This window comes from Lycorma delicatula, chromosome 4 (assembly GCF_047948215.1).
Source record: "Lycorma delicatula isolate Av1 chromosome 4, ASM4794821v1, whole genome shotgun sequence".
In the NCBI taxonomy this organism is placed as follows: domain Eukaryota; kingdom Metazoa; phylum Arthropoda; class Insecta; order Hemiptera; family Fulgoridae; genus Lycorma; species Lycorma delicatula.
Genome location: NC_134458.1, coordinates 212,095,429 through 212,110,373, shown reverse-complemented (window position 1 = coordinate 212,110,373; position 14,945 = coordinate 212,095,429). Strand labels below are relative to the sequence as shown.

Below are 14,945 nucleotides of genomic sequence, written 5' to 3'. Positions count from 1 at the left end.
GTCATCTTCCTTTGGACTCTGTTAAGACTAGCCTTGCATCTCTCGTACTTCATGGTGCATTGCTAAACAGGTACCACATACATAATTGTAGACAAAACCGTAGTGACAAGCAACCACATCTTGGAGGCCAGAGGACCTCCCACATTGCTCATGAGTCTGGTGAGGACCCGTGTCACTCTATCAGCCTTGTTAGACACCTCCTCCACATGTCTGGTGAACGTCTGCTCGTAGTTCAACAAGACACTTAGATATTTAGCCCACCTGACAGGCTCAAGCCCAATATCATCCCCCCATGATCCTGATTGGGGGTATCCTTCTTTTCTCAGCAGGTATTATTAACTATTTTATCAACCGCCAGGAATAACCCCTTGTTCTCCAGCAGTCTTTAGTCATCTTAATGGCGAGGTTTGTTTTCTCCTCTAGCCTTTATATATCCCAGTCCATGGAGATAAGCCATCAACATAGCCAACAGCCACCACCCTTTCTGGCCAATCTTAACCAAGCAAACCATTGTTAACCATGTTCCAAAGAATTGGTACAAGCAGAGACCCCCTGAGGAACACCGCACTCCATCTAGAACTCTACAGCTGCATCCGCCGCAAAAGCTTTAATCCTTCTGTGGAACAGGTAGTCTTATATTGTACACCTCAAATATAGTGAGATGTTCCTGTCCTCCAATTCTTTCAGAATAGCATCCCATCTTATGCTATTAAAGGTGTTCTTGACGCCCAGTAGAACCAGAATCAGTACCTTCCTGAAGTGCCTAGAACCTTCTGCTGCCTCATCAGTTGTCTTGACTACTCTCTCTAGTGCATCAATGGTGGACCTCCACATTCTAAAACCATATTGATGTTCAGAAAGCCCACCACTCGCCTCAACCTCTTCTCTCAGCCTATGCAGCAATAAGGCTTCAAATAGCTTTCCTACGCTGTTTACTAAACATAGCAGCATATAACCAGAGGGATTTCCATCCCATCTTCCCGGTTTCTTCAGTAGCACCAGCTGTGCACACTTCCATTCTCCCAGGATTATTCCGCAAAGCAGAACATGGTTTACCACTTCAAGGATTGACAGTGGGTCAGCCTCCACCACTGCCTTCACTACCTCTGCTGGAATCGCATCTACCCCAGGGCTGTTCCCAGGCCTCAACTTTGCATTCTCCAACCATGAAACGAGGAATCTCCTACACTGCAATTTCCCTTGTAATGGTGTGGATGTTCTTTGGAAATAGTCCTTGTATGACTTCCTCTGTTTGCGTACCTATGATAACAGGCAACTTACGTCCAAATCATCTCATGATGATTTTTTACCTGTTTTCTCAGGGATCCTCGACACATAGCTCTGCCCACTTAGTCCTTTTGGACCTCTTGATGCTAGAACGTATCTCTTGCCTACATCTTTTAAGCCAATGGGTGGCTTCATCTGTGTCTGTGCTGGCCCTTCTTCTCCTCTGAAGGACCTTCCTAGCTCTCAGACACTCCTTTCTTAAAGACACAATTTTGTGGTTCCAGCAATATACCCGTTCGTATTTGTGAGAGCTAGTGTTTCTCTTACAGACATCATACAGTGCCTCAGACAAAACACTTATAAGGCCATCAGGTGTGACAATGCTTTCAAAGAACTTGTCTACAATTATTTCCTTAAAGTCATCCAGTTCTCTATAGTTGAGTCTCCAGGCCCTGGGGAACCTCTCCTGCTTGTCGCCTTCACCACATCAAATTCAATATAGTGGTAGTCACTAAGGGACCTCCTCGAGCACCTTCCACCCCAAGATCTTGCTACTCAACAGCTGTTGGGTAAAGGTATAATCCAAGGTGCTCAAGTATTCCCCCTGCTGAAAGTAACCACCCCCTCTACATTGACACATTGTAGTCCTGCCACCTCAACTGCCTCCACCAGGATCGCTCCTCTTTGGTTTATGGTCTGACATCCCCATACAATGCATGAAGCATTGAAGTCACCAGCCACAATGCGTGTGTACACACTACTGACGACGGAATTCATTATTCCGTCTACTCTCTCTCCTCGAAAATAGATAGATCAATGTTAGATGATAAGTAAATACTATATACTCTCATTCCCCCAACATCCATCCATGCATACCCACGACCCTGACTGGAATCTGTGACAGCCAAGTTCTTCAACAGGCAGGATAAGGCAGTGTCGCAGCCCACTTCTCATTACCTACCACCCCTACATTTGGCTCACTGACAACTAGAAGGTCAGCTTCTTCCCATCTGGCAGTAACCCAGAGCAGGTCATGCGCTCCCCTGCTTCTATTTAAATTTATTTGTATTACTCTCATACTGTGGCTTCAGTACATTTACGGCTGCCAAAGCTGTGGCCCTTCCTTTTTCCTGTTTAGCCTCTAGGAATTACTGTCCGGTATTATTTCAGAGGATGATATGTGTGAGTGTAAGTGAAGTGTAATCTTGTACAGTCTCAGGTCAACCATTTCTGAAGTTTGTGGTTAATTGAAACCCAACCACCAAAGAACACCAGTATCCAAATGTCCAATATAAAAACCGTATACACATTTATTTTATGTAATTTATGAGATAATGGTCTAAAAGTATGAGGTCTAGCAATCATAGCAGCCGTTCTTTCCACTCACACTTTCATAAGCAGAGATTCTGAAAATATCTTATCCAGAAACTAACTAATAATCCTACTATAGTGCTTTCTTAAAATTACATTTTCTCTTTTAATTTCTGGCATTAGATTTTATTCCAATAAATTTAGATATTTATTAGGTATTACAGTAGGTTCCAAAAAGAAAAATTGACCTATTTCTCTACTATGTGTGAAAGCACATCAAATGTTCACTTTGAAGCTGTCACATTCGTTTTGAATTGAAGTCCCAGGTTGTTCATTACCCCAGATCCTGACATGATGTTGAGCATAATCACATGTGAAATTTAGTCTCATTACTGAACTGAACATGATATTGTTTAAAAAAAAGTCGATCATTGTCTATTTGAGAAAGTCCAAAGTATATCCTTTTGAGGTAATTGGATCCACATCAAACTGCATTTAATTTATAAAAAAAACCTTGATGAATTTCTCTTTCATATAGCACAGTATATTTGAAATATTCAATAAGTTTTTATATAAAAATTGTGAAAACAGATTGTAACTAATGGCCCTGTCATATAATAAATTTTATGGTACACTCTGTACAACTAAATTAATTATTGTAAGCAATACATACTACTAAAAACGTCCATATCTAGTGGCAGTTCAAATCTAGCAGATTGTCTTGAGAATGTACGTGGTAATGAAAGCCAGAGTTCTGTATTTGTTGGCGGTAAACATAATTCTTTCTTTAATTTATTTATTTCCTCACTTGGAGCTGGCCTTGATTCTGGCGGAAATATTCTCATAGCTTCTTCTAAAGCTATGCGACGCTGTGAACAAAATAAAATGAAAGTATTGTTATTAAATAAATAAATATATTATTGGTTTTTTTTTTACATTAGTTATAATATTATTCTATACAGTTCCCTCACTCATTAACTCATCAATGCTCATCTCATCTCAAACCAGAAGAGCTGGTTACTGAAATTTTGCAAGGAGTACCTGTGTGAAGGTAACATACTACCTTTATAAAGAAAGGTTTTTTATCTACTGAGGATTTTCCATCGTCCATTATATGACGTATGAATTAAAATTTCTCGATAAATGAAACCTTGCCTAATGTGACATGAAGTACAGCATTAGATCCATCTCTCCAACAGTAAAGACTTTTCAGTTTGACTATCTTCTTAAGTTGTTGCACAGTTACATGATATGGTATTCAAATCATAAAGAATTTTATGGCAAGATGTGAATTTTACACTACTTTGTTATGGATATAAATCTTTTCAGACTGGCAGAAATTCTTCTTTGAATATCGGCCATGGCCTCTGTAGTCCTAATGGTAGGTTGTCTAATTCATTTTGCATTTGAAATCAACCCCCATTGCACACCATTTTTTTACCAAATCATGTATGCTATACTTTACTCAAATACTAGCACTCGCAAATTTTTTTAAAAATGTAATATGTTTCTTAGAAGGATCCAGAACACACATAAATCCCCACTACAGTAACCCTTACCTTGATCAAATAATGAATTTTAGAAAAACACTAAAGCAAGAACAGTTTACAATTGACAAATGTAGTCAGGAGTATTTATTTAAAGGTGTATCCAATTTTGTATACTAGGTTGTAAGAGGATTTCATTCCTTAACTTACTACATGATGCTTTCACAACTCCTGGAAAATGAAAGTTCTGAAGAAAGGATAAAGTGCCAATGACTAAAGAGATAAGGAACCAGTTCCCATTAGTCATATAATTACAAAATAAGAAATTGTTTTAGTTAAACGCAAAACAAATAGTTATAAAATTACGTACAGTTGTAGGACTTTCCCATCATGCACCTAAAGCCACGTTCCAGGAAAGTCCTACATCTGTGGGTTGTTTCTGATGCATGGCTTACACAAAAATTAATTAGAAATATTTATAATTTTATCTAAATATAATATTTTTTTTCATTTATTTAATTCAATGATTCTAACGGAAACACACGCATACCATATTTAATTCGTGCAGGTCCACACCTACGCGAATTAAAGCGACAAATTACTGCGCAGCAGTACTAGCAGTTATGGTTGGCACTAACTAAACATAAGTAATTTGAAAACTAACATAGAACAAATTTCACTCCTACAGTTGGTAGCTGGTGTAGCCACAAGGCTTAACACACTAGTTACTGAATCAGGGTGATTGAGTTCAAGACCCAGCCAGACCGAGTTACTTTTTTACACTTTAAATATTATACAACAGTTGTACATCAGTGCTACCACCAACCTTAGAAATATTAAATAAATTAAATTAAATAAATAATTTTTTTTGTCTTCAGTCATTTGACTGGTTTGATCTCCAAGATTCCCTATCTAGTGCTAGTCGTTTCATTTCGGTATACCCCCTACATCCTACATCCCTAAAAATTTGTTTTACATATTCCAAACGTTGCCTGCCTACACAATTTTTTCCTTCTACCTGTCCCTCCAACATTAAAGCGACTATTCCAGGATGCCTTAATATGTGGCCTATAAGTCTTGTCTATTCTTTTAGCTATATTTTTCCAAATGCTTCTTTCTTCATCTATTTGCCACAACACCTCTTCATTTGTCACTTTATCCACCCATCTGATTTTTAACATTCTCCTATACCACCGCATTTCAAAAGCTTCTAATCTTTTCTTCTCAGATACTCCAATCGTCCAAGTTTCACTTCCATATAAAGCGACACTCCAAACATATACTTTCAAAAATCTTTTCCTGACATTTAGATTAAATTTTTATGTAAACAAATTATATTTCTGACTGAAGGCTCGTTTTGCCTGTGCTATTCGGCATTTTATATCGCTCCTGCTTCGTCCATCTTTAGTAATTCTACTTCCCAAATAACAAAATTCTTCTACCTCCATAATTTTTTCTCCTCCTATTTTCACATTCAGTGGTCCATCTTTGTTATTTCTACTACATTTTATTACTTTCATTTTGTTCTTGTTTATTTTCATGCGGTAGTTCTTGCGTAGGACTTCCTCCATGCCATTCATTGTTTCTTCTAAATCCTTTTTACTCTCAGCTAGAATTACTATATCATCAGCAAATCGTAGCATCTTTATCTTTTCACCTTGCACTGTTACTCTGAATCTAAATTGTGTATTAGTTATATAAAAGTAATCTGACCTACTTTGGTCAAAATCGATCCCATAATTCTAGACATATAAGGTGATTTAATGGCCAACACTGAGCACACACGTACATACAAACATTAACATCCGGAAAATTTCTTCCAGTTCTTTGGGTTCCGTAGGTGTCAAAACTTCAAGATCTGATGAAAACCTCACATGCCCAAATTAGACCGATTACAATACTTTCCCTTCTACAGCTATAGCGCTCTCTAGACAGGAAAGTAAAGGTCTAATTGAATATTTATTTTACATTTATAAACAAAAAGAAACTGATAAACAGTGTTTTGCCAGAGTGACCAATCGTACAAAATAAACGGATGTTAAGAGGAGTCAAATTATAAATAGAAACTACTGAGTACATTAATACATTTTTATTATCTACGTTATGCTCTAATTCATATATGTTGTTTTAAACTCTGTCCTATCACACCTGTACCTTATCCTGAGCAAGACTCACAGATTTCTCTAATCATAATAAACTATAATGCCCTGTTGAAAAAAAAAGACGTTTATATCAAAGGCTCAATAGTTTATATAGTTGTAATCAAGCTGACCTTTTATTTAATTAGTCCTGGGTTATATTACCAACCAAGATCAGGCATGTTTTCATCATCTTTATTGATTTAATAAAAATAAATAGATTACTTAAATAATTACCTTTAAGTCAAATTCATTATCAATGATTTCTTTATCCAGTTCTCTGCTGAGAAGTTTAAGTACTTCTGCATCAAGATAAGATGAACCAAACTGTGTATTAGATTCACCTCCTCTTGCTGAGAGACTTCCACGCGATTGAGGTGTCAATGTACCGCCGTTGACACCAGTTACTGATAATGAGGGTCTTGCGCTTCCAATTCTTGATTCATTACCAAATGCTGATACCTAAAGACGAAAGTAATTTGTAATTTATATGTATTTATTTTGTTTTATAAATGTTATGTCTACTTTTTATTTTATGTATAATTCTGTTTAATATTTAATTATTATAATTTAATGTGTTTATGAAAAAATATGCAGATGTACGTGATCTAATTTTAATATTGGAGTCCTATTTATCAAAGGATAATTAAGGTTAAGTATTATCCAGGAATAAGATTTCTCTATTTAAAAAAGAGTGCTTTTAGTAAAACTACTCTGAGAAAAACATTTTTTAGTTTAAAGAAATCATGTCTATATATTTTTTTCTTAATGGGGTAAAAATTAATAAAAAAAAAATTGTTTTGAACAAAGTCCCATATTATTCATCAACTTGGGTATTTTTTTTTAATTTTTCATTCATATTACAACATATCATAAAAAATTCTAACATTCCTGAAATTTGTACATGTTTAAAGTAATATATGGTGAAGGCAGTTAAATTACTAGATCCCACAAACTGTAAATTTATATAGTAAATATTAAATTTATTTTTTTTTTTTAATTATATTTTTAGAAATTATTAGAATAGCTTGATAATGAAGAAAGACTATTTCATGCACTGAAAAATATATTTAATTTTTTTTTTTAATGTAGCTAGATGATTAGTGTACTTTTAAATTGTGTTTTTTTGTATTACTGATTTAATTAAATATAAGTTATTGAAACAAATTGTTTGTATTATTTATTGGTAAATCATATAAGTTTAAATATATAGTTATAATAGATTTTTATTCTGAAAAAAGTAGAGTGAAGTTTCTTTTAAAAATAAGGGATTCTCTATCAAAACCTGTGGGTTTTTATTATTATTTTGTTTATTTAAGTTTATAATTAGTTATTTAAAAATATTAAGTTCGATTCAGAATTATTTGTCACCGGTAAGCAGAAGTAATATAGTAGTAATTTCAGTGGATGCCAGATAACCAGAGTATTTTACTAAAGCTGCTTTAACTATTATTATTTCAACAAGTATTGCATTTATGAACAATGTAAATAATTTTTCTGAAATTGATGTATTTGTATTCTCTGCTGTATCTTATGGACACTTCAGCCATTAGACGTATCGCACACCTCTGGATAGGACTGTCTGGAATCAAGTGGTAGGTGAAGTATCAAACTGAACAATTTCTGAAAGTAAATTGTTCAGTTTGCTTCGGTTTGACTACAAATAAAAAAATAAATTTTCTTGTGTTGATAAAAAATAAGTCAAACCATTTAACTGATATATTTGACCCCCCAATTTAGGAAGTACTTTTAGGATTTAAGGAGGACACGTAAAGTAAGGATCTTGTATGTACTAACAGCATGGTCATCTTATTACTAAACATTGTAGTGTTATTCCTGGCAAGACTGTACACTATTAATTTTGAGTTGAATGTAATTTTGCAACAACAAAAAACTACCCAGCTCTATGATTTATTCCTTTAAGCCTTCAATTTTAGGTAAAAAAAATAGTGGAACATCAGAACTTTCAGTGGTTAAGCAACTACCTGTAATGACCATTTATTAATAATATAATTATACATTAGTAATAATAATAATAATAATATAGTAAGTTTTATATCTGATCAGATGTTTTTTTTCATATACATTTATTTATATGCATGTATTTTTATAAATAACTGTCATGTATTATATGTATATACATAGTTTTCATCATCCCTGTATATAAAACCACACACACACAAATACTCTCATCATGTTATCATATTATAAGAAACCTACAATATATATATATGTTTTTCCTAAAGTCAATACTTATAAGACCCATATTCCTCTGTACCAATATATTTTATTTTTTATAATCAAAAACCAACTTGAACAACCCAAGTATGGAATTACAAAGTAAATGAAAATATTATTTATTAAAATTATTTTATATAATTTATATACAACTGATGATGCAGAATCCTGTGAAAGTACTATTGAAATAAAGAAAAGAAAAATAAGGTAAGTGTCATTTCATTTATTTTGTAATTCTGTACTTGGGTTGTTCAAGTTGGTTTTGATTATAAAAAATACAATATATATATTTATATATATGTGTAGTACTTAAAAATGTTTTGGACAGTTCACAGCGATTAACTTTGAAGAATGATTAGCCTGGGAAATGATTGTTCATAATCAAGACTTCATTATTGGAGATTAAAAAACCCCCAGTCACATATTTTAGTTAAATTTCGTATGGCCATCGTCCAAATTGTTTTTTATTGACTTCATAAGTTGATGAAAACAGTAAATATTCTTTAACAGCTTTTGCAATCACTTTTCTTACTCATATTTTGTATTTGGGTTAAATGTTTAGGATCTTCCTTATCTATATATAAATTTGTATATTTTTATTTTAAAAATTATAATATTATGAGATATATTTTATATCATAAGATTACTTATTCTCATTTTTTCTTATCTTAAAACATGTAGTTTAGTGAAATCTTTAAAATTAAAATTTTAATGTATAATTGCTTGTTATTTGTGAAATAGTGAGAGAAATAGTTTTGGATTTATTGAAAGTTTGTTATTAATTATTATTAGTATGGGCACTAATTTCACTATGTATGTTGTATGAGATGTATAAAAGAATTATATTAATACTTTTATTAACCATGCTTAAAAAGTATAATATTTAATTTACTTGTATTAATTTAAGAGTTATGTAAATATTTTTTCTCTGCTTGTACTTTGTCATTTGCACTTTTCTATTACCTTTTAGCTGTGATAAGTATGCTGTGTAAATTAAAATTTTATAAACATGTTGAGCTTTAATAAATTAATTTTAAAACATAATTCATTGCTTACTTCTCTGCTTTTAATTTATTTTACTTGCACTACCATAAACTGACTACATAAGTTTTGTGAACACCTCAGATCTTCAACCACTGACTCTTTACATTAAGAATCTGGCACCCTCAGCATTGACTATCAGGCCAGGCCAAATCTCAATCCATAGAATAGAGAAGAAAGGAATGAAGTCAACAAAAAAAGAATGGATTTTGATAAAGGACTATCTACTTGCTGGTATTTTTTTTTGTCTTCAGTCATTTGACTGGTTTGATGCAGCTCTCCAAGATTCCCTATCTAGTGCTAGTCGTTTCATTTCAGTATACCCTCTACATCCTATATCCCTAACAATTTGTTTTACATATTCCAAACGTGGCCTGCCTACACAATTTTTTCCTTCTACCTGTCCTTCCAATATTAAAGCGACTATTCCAGGATGCCTTAGTATGTGGCCTATAAGTCTGTCTCTTCTTTTAACTATTTTTCCAAATGCTTCTTTCTTCATCTATTTGTCGCAATACCTCTTCATTTGTCACTTTATCCACCCATCTGATTTTTAACATTCTCCTATAGCACCACATTTCAAAATCTTTTCTTCTCAGATACTCCGATTGTCCAAGTTTCACTTCCATATAAAGCGACACTCCAAACATATACTTTCAAAAATCTTTTCCTGACATTTAAATTAATTTTTGATGTAAACAAATTATATTTCTTACTGAAGGCTCGTTTCGCTTGTGCTATTCGGCATTTTATATCGCTCCTGCTTCGTCCATCTTTAGTAATTCTACTTCCCAAATAACATAATTCTTCTACCTCCATAATCTCTTCTCCTCCTATTTTCACATTCAGTGGTCCATCTTTGTTATTCCTACTACATTTCATTACTTTTGTTTTCTTCTTGTTTATTTTCATGCGATAGTTCTTGCGTAGGACTTCATCTATGCCGTTCATTGTTTCTTCTAAATCCTTTTTATTCTCGGCTAGAATTACTATATCATCAGCAAATCGTAGCATCTTTATCTTTTCACCTTGTACTGTTACTCCGAATCTAAATTGTTCTTTAACATCATTAACTGCTAGATCCATGTAAAGATTAAAAAGTAACTTGCTGTTATAGATCACGATAATTTTCTTGTGATCCAAGTTATGAGTTATTGTCATTTGATCTGGTTTGACCTAGCTAACTGTTTGTGGCCAAGTAACTGGACACATTAACTCTGTGCCAGCTATATTTGTGCTTTGATTATGCTTTGTAATCAGATTAGACTTTTTGCATGTTGTCAATAAAGTCAAGTACCCCTCACAGCTCCAAAACCCTGATTAGCAGATAATTATGTAAACATTACACATTGCAGTGGTATACAACTTAAAAACACTAAACCATAAAAATTTTGATTTCTAACAGTTAAAGATTTCTTGTTTCTCACTTCACATTTACTTTAACTCGTAAAGTCTGGTTTTACTTTTGGCACATTTTGATCTAGCATTTTAAAAACTCATTATAATTTCTCAGCAAATCAAAAAATATGTACTTCTAAAAAAAAATACTAGAGAAAAAATCTTATAAAACAAACAGAATTAAACTGCTTGAACAAGCAGTTTTTTTCATAAAATACTAACGTATGAACATCCTGTATTTTGTGCAATAGCTATGTCAAGGAAGGAAGCAAGCACAAAATATAAATAACAGGGACATGTAAGGCTATAAGATTCAGCATTTTTTGGTTGTAAGCTAAATTTCTGGTTAAAACAAATTCAACTTTTCCTGGGCAGCAGAAGCCCAATGGAGATTTTAAACATTCCAGCAAAATGATAGTAGAAAAAATTAAAGGAAATTCAAAATTGAAGAATGAAACTTATAATTACAAATGAAAAGTGTAATGAATCGTACAAAAAGATCCAAAAATTGTAACGGCTATTTGAAAAGCACAATTTATCTGAATTACAAAGCAATACTTGAAATGTATAACATCCCAAAACGGAATTACTTACATATCTTTTAGTCAGCCACTTTTCCTAAAAAATAAAAATTTCTATAATTGGGTGTAATGATTTCTAAAAATAAACGTTAGGTTTTAGAAACCTTTATTGGCTAGAACACCAACGTGTTAATTTTTCAGTTCTTTAAAATCAAAGTATTCCCAAGTGTTATTTTTCTCTGTAAACCATACGTTGTTTAACTAACTGTTTCAATAGATTCACTTCTGAAAATAAATAAATAAATTTTTAACTCATTAGATTTCATTTGCAATAAATAATTATATTTCAATCTAATGTCAAAACCTGAATTCTCTTTAGAAAGTTAGCACAAATCTGGCTTTTGCTTAGAGAGGCAAAATTTCTTTCCATTATGTTGATTTTGGAAATAAACTTTATTACCAATGCTAGAATTCAGTTATTGGTTAGTAGGGCTGTTTTGCTTTGATGTACACAGATGTTTTATTACTGTATTTACATTGATAGTATATGCGATGCTTGTTCTGATAACCAAACTTTTTATTAAAAAAATTTAATATTTACAGTATTAATCTCCTTCAAAGTATTCCCCTTCCTGTTGTATACATTTTTACCAGTAACCCTTTCACTTTGAGAAGCAGCTCTGAATGCATTTTTCAGAATAGCTTTCAATGCATTCTACAAATTTTCTTTTATGATTTCTATTGTCTCAAATTCTGGCCTTTTAATGGCAATTTTTATTTTGTAAATAAAAAAAGTCAGCAGGGGTTAAGCCTGGATGAGGGATGACAATGAGTAAATTTTTTGTACAAAACTGTTGAATTAGCAGCAACACATGAGCTTCTAGTGCATTACTGTGGTGAAGAAACCACAGGTTGTCATACTTAAGTTCAATATCTTCCTCTCATTTTTTCAGAGATCTGATGACATCTAGGTAGTAATGATGGTTAACTTTCTATCCTGCAGGTAGAAATTCATTCTGAACAATATTTGATGTTAAAAAGATTGTCAAAATCACCTTTCTGTTTGCATGTTTTTTACATACCTTTTACAGTTTCGTTGACAATTTTCTGACTGAGATTTTTTCCACATACTTCCCATGCACCCATTTTTCACTACCCATTACTGTTGTCAACAAGAAGGTTTTATCATCATTTACATGAATCAAGAACACTTGACAGATCAGTACACGATTGTCTTTTTGCTCTTTTGCCAAGAGTTTCAGAAGAAATTTGATGCAACTTTTTGCATTCCTACTTTTTCGGAAGGATTTTGTAATAACCTACAGGAATCCCAGTCTTTTCTGGTATCTCATGATTAATCTATTAAACATTGATTTAATTTCACCAGATCGTTCACTTTGGTAATATGGGATGTGCTGTCACTGACATAATTGATGTGCGTCAATAGCCTTCCTGGATGAGCATAAACTGTAGATTTTCTACAATTTGTAACATTCTTGAAACATTCTCAGCATTGTGTGTACCTCAGAAAGCCTTCCCTGTAGCATCCTGAATTATTTTGTATGTTTTGTCAAGCTATTGCTTATTTGTTATGTGTTTATGTGTGTTTGTTCATGTAAGTCATTCATCACAAAAATTTCTGAAGATACAAATAACACCTACTTTGAATGAACACTATACAAAGATTAATCATCATAGACACACTTGTGTAATGGGGACTTGTTTGTTAGTTCCTATATTATGTTGTGATGCAAACTGTATATATCAAATTACCTTTATAAGCTCCTGAGAAAAGGAGTTCAGTTATTTTGTGAATAAATCTTGTGTAATCAGAATTAAAGAAAATACCACCTTCATGTACATGCGTGATAGGATCATACTTAAAGAGTAGAACTCTTATGGGTTCCCTTTGCTTAGTAATAAATACACCCCAAGCAGTAGTTTCAACCTTATTTACAGTGCATTAGCTGTCTTGTTAGATCACAGGTTAAATGCCTGTGGAGTAGCTGAGGTTACTCCATGTAACTTCAGCTTTTAAAACGCAAGTTTACATGCTTCTGGCTTGTTGAGCTACGGAACACAATTGTGTTGTTCAGCCACAGGCATTCTTGGTAGCAAAACAAAGTACAGCATGCCAATTCAAGGGACACACAAATCACACTTTACTTAAAAAAAAGGGTACTACTATAAATTTTAAAAATTGTTTTCAAAGATATTAAGGAAGAATAATAGTCTTATAATATTCTGATAAAAAACTAAGAATATGATTATATAGGTTTATTACTAATGATCTTTCCAATTACAAACTTGAATAACTCAAGTTTAATAACACTTATATACATGAAAGTAGCATCAATGGAAAGGGAAACTCAAAACCTTTTGTATTACATTTGGTTCACATCACATCATATGTGCTCCATGTTACTCACTTGATGTTGAGCATCCTTGTAAATGTGATATACATTGACCCTGTAATCAAATTCCTGCCATAGACTTTGTAACATTGAACAACCCATTAATGCAATGGCCTCTGTGATGTGAACACAAAGATTCTGGATGGTAAGTGATAAAGGTGGCTGATACATGTGTTGTTTGATAAAACCCCAGAAAAAAAAGTCAGGGTGAAACATGAAAGCCAACACAAACGTTCACTGTTGTCACGGCTAGCACACCCATTCCATCTCTTTGAAATTTGTGTACTCAGTTCACACTCTTCTACACATTTGGTTGCAGGATGTCTAATTCTCTGCTAGTTGTGGTGGTGGACTTCATATGAAACTCTCTCTTGCATGCTCCACAGTTGTCTCTTACTGGTGGGCAGCCGGTCGACTTTCATTTACAGATGCATCCCCTTGCTTTAAAGTTAGAATACCACTTATGGATACTGAGTGCACCTTCACCAAAATTCCTTCTAAAATTATGTTGCACAGTGATAACAGACTGGTAGACCAGTGTGTTATCAACTACATACATTAGGTTGGTGACCTATAGGAGTAAAAATCTAGCACACAAAAAGCTTTGTTGGCAGCCATTTTCTCTCTTATCAGCCAAACAATGAAATCAATAACTTCACAACAACTGTTCCAACCACTGAAAATTTTTGAGTTTTCCTTTCCACTGATGCTACTTTCAAGAATATGAGTGTTAGTAAACATGAATTACTCAAGTTTGTAATCAGAGAGATCATTTGTAATAACCCTGTATTCATAAATTAGTACATATATAACCTTTATAGAATCTTGTAACAGAATTTTACTTAGTTCTCTTTCTTTTCTTTTTTTTTTTAGTAGTTTAATATCAGTTGTGTCATGCCATTGCATTAGTTTAATTAACAACACTTGCTATTCATGTTACACTAAGTGCTTTGAAACATTTTTACTCCTTGCTATGAAATTTGTTTAATCGATACCCTAAAATGCCTTACTTATTTTAATTTATTTGTGCCATAATCTTGGTTATTCAATTTGGTGTTTTATCACTAAAGTATAAACATAGCAAATAAAAACATTTTGCACTGATAGGCATCTCTCAAAAATATACTAGTAAACTACTTTTAGTACATCGATTATTCATAATCGCAGATA

General features: G+C 33.0%; 2 protein-coding genes across 5 annotated transcripts in view; one reads left to right on the top strand and one right to left on the bottom strand.

Annotated features, from left to right (window-relative positions):
• Positions 1-14,945, top strand: part of Nprl2 (Nitrogen permease regulator-like 2) — a 79,330-nt gene that overhangs the window by 61,466 nt on the left and 2,919 nt on the right. The window contains exon 10 of one of the 4 annotated variants that reach the window (XM_075365148.1): positions 8,730-8,973. The exons of 2 other annotated variants lie outside the window; for them this stretch is intronic. The gene's annotated coding sequence lies outside the window, so the exon portion shown is untranslated. Of the gene's footprint in view, positions 1-6,439; positions 6,957-8,729; positions 8,974-14,945 lie in introns of those variants that run through there. One more of the 4 variants, XM_075365152.1, reaches the window with a different exon arrangement.
• Positions 3,192-14,945, bottom strand: part of LOC142322797 (uncharacterized) — a 37,660-nt gene continuing 25,906 nt past the window's right edge. Inside the window, exons 6-7 of the mRNA XM_075361874.1 lie at positions 6,401-6,625; positions 3,192-3,407 (exon numbers count right to left, since the gene is read on the bottom strand). Of these exons, the coding sequence (XP_075217989.1) occupies positions 3,192-3,407; positions 6,401-6,625 (441 nt within the window). The remainder of the gene's footprint in view (positions 3,408-6,400; positions 6,626-14,945) is intronic.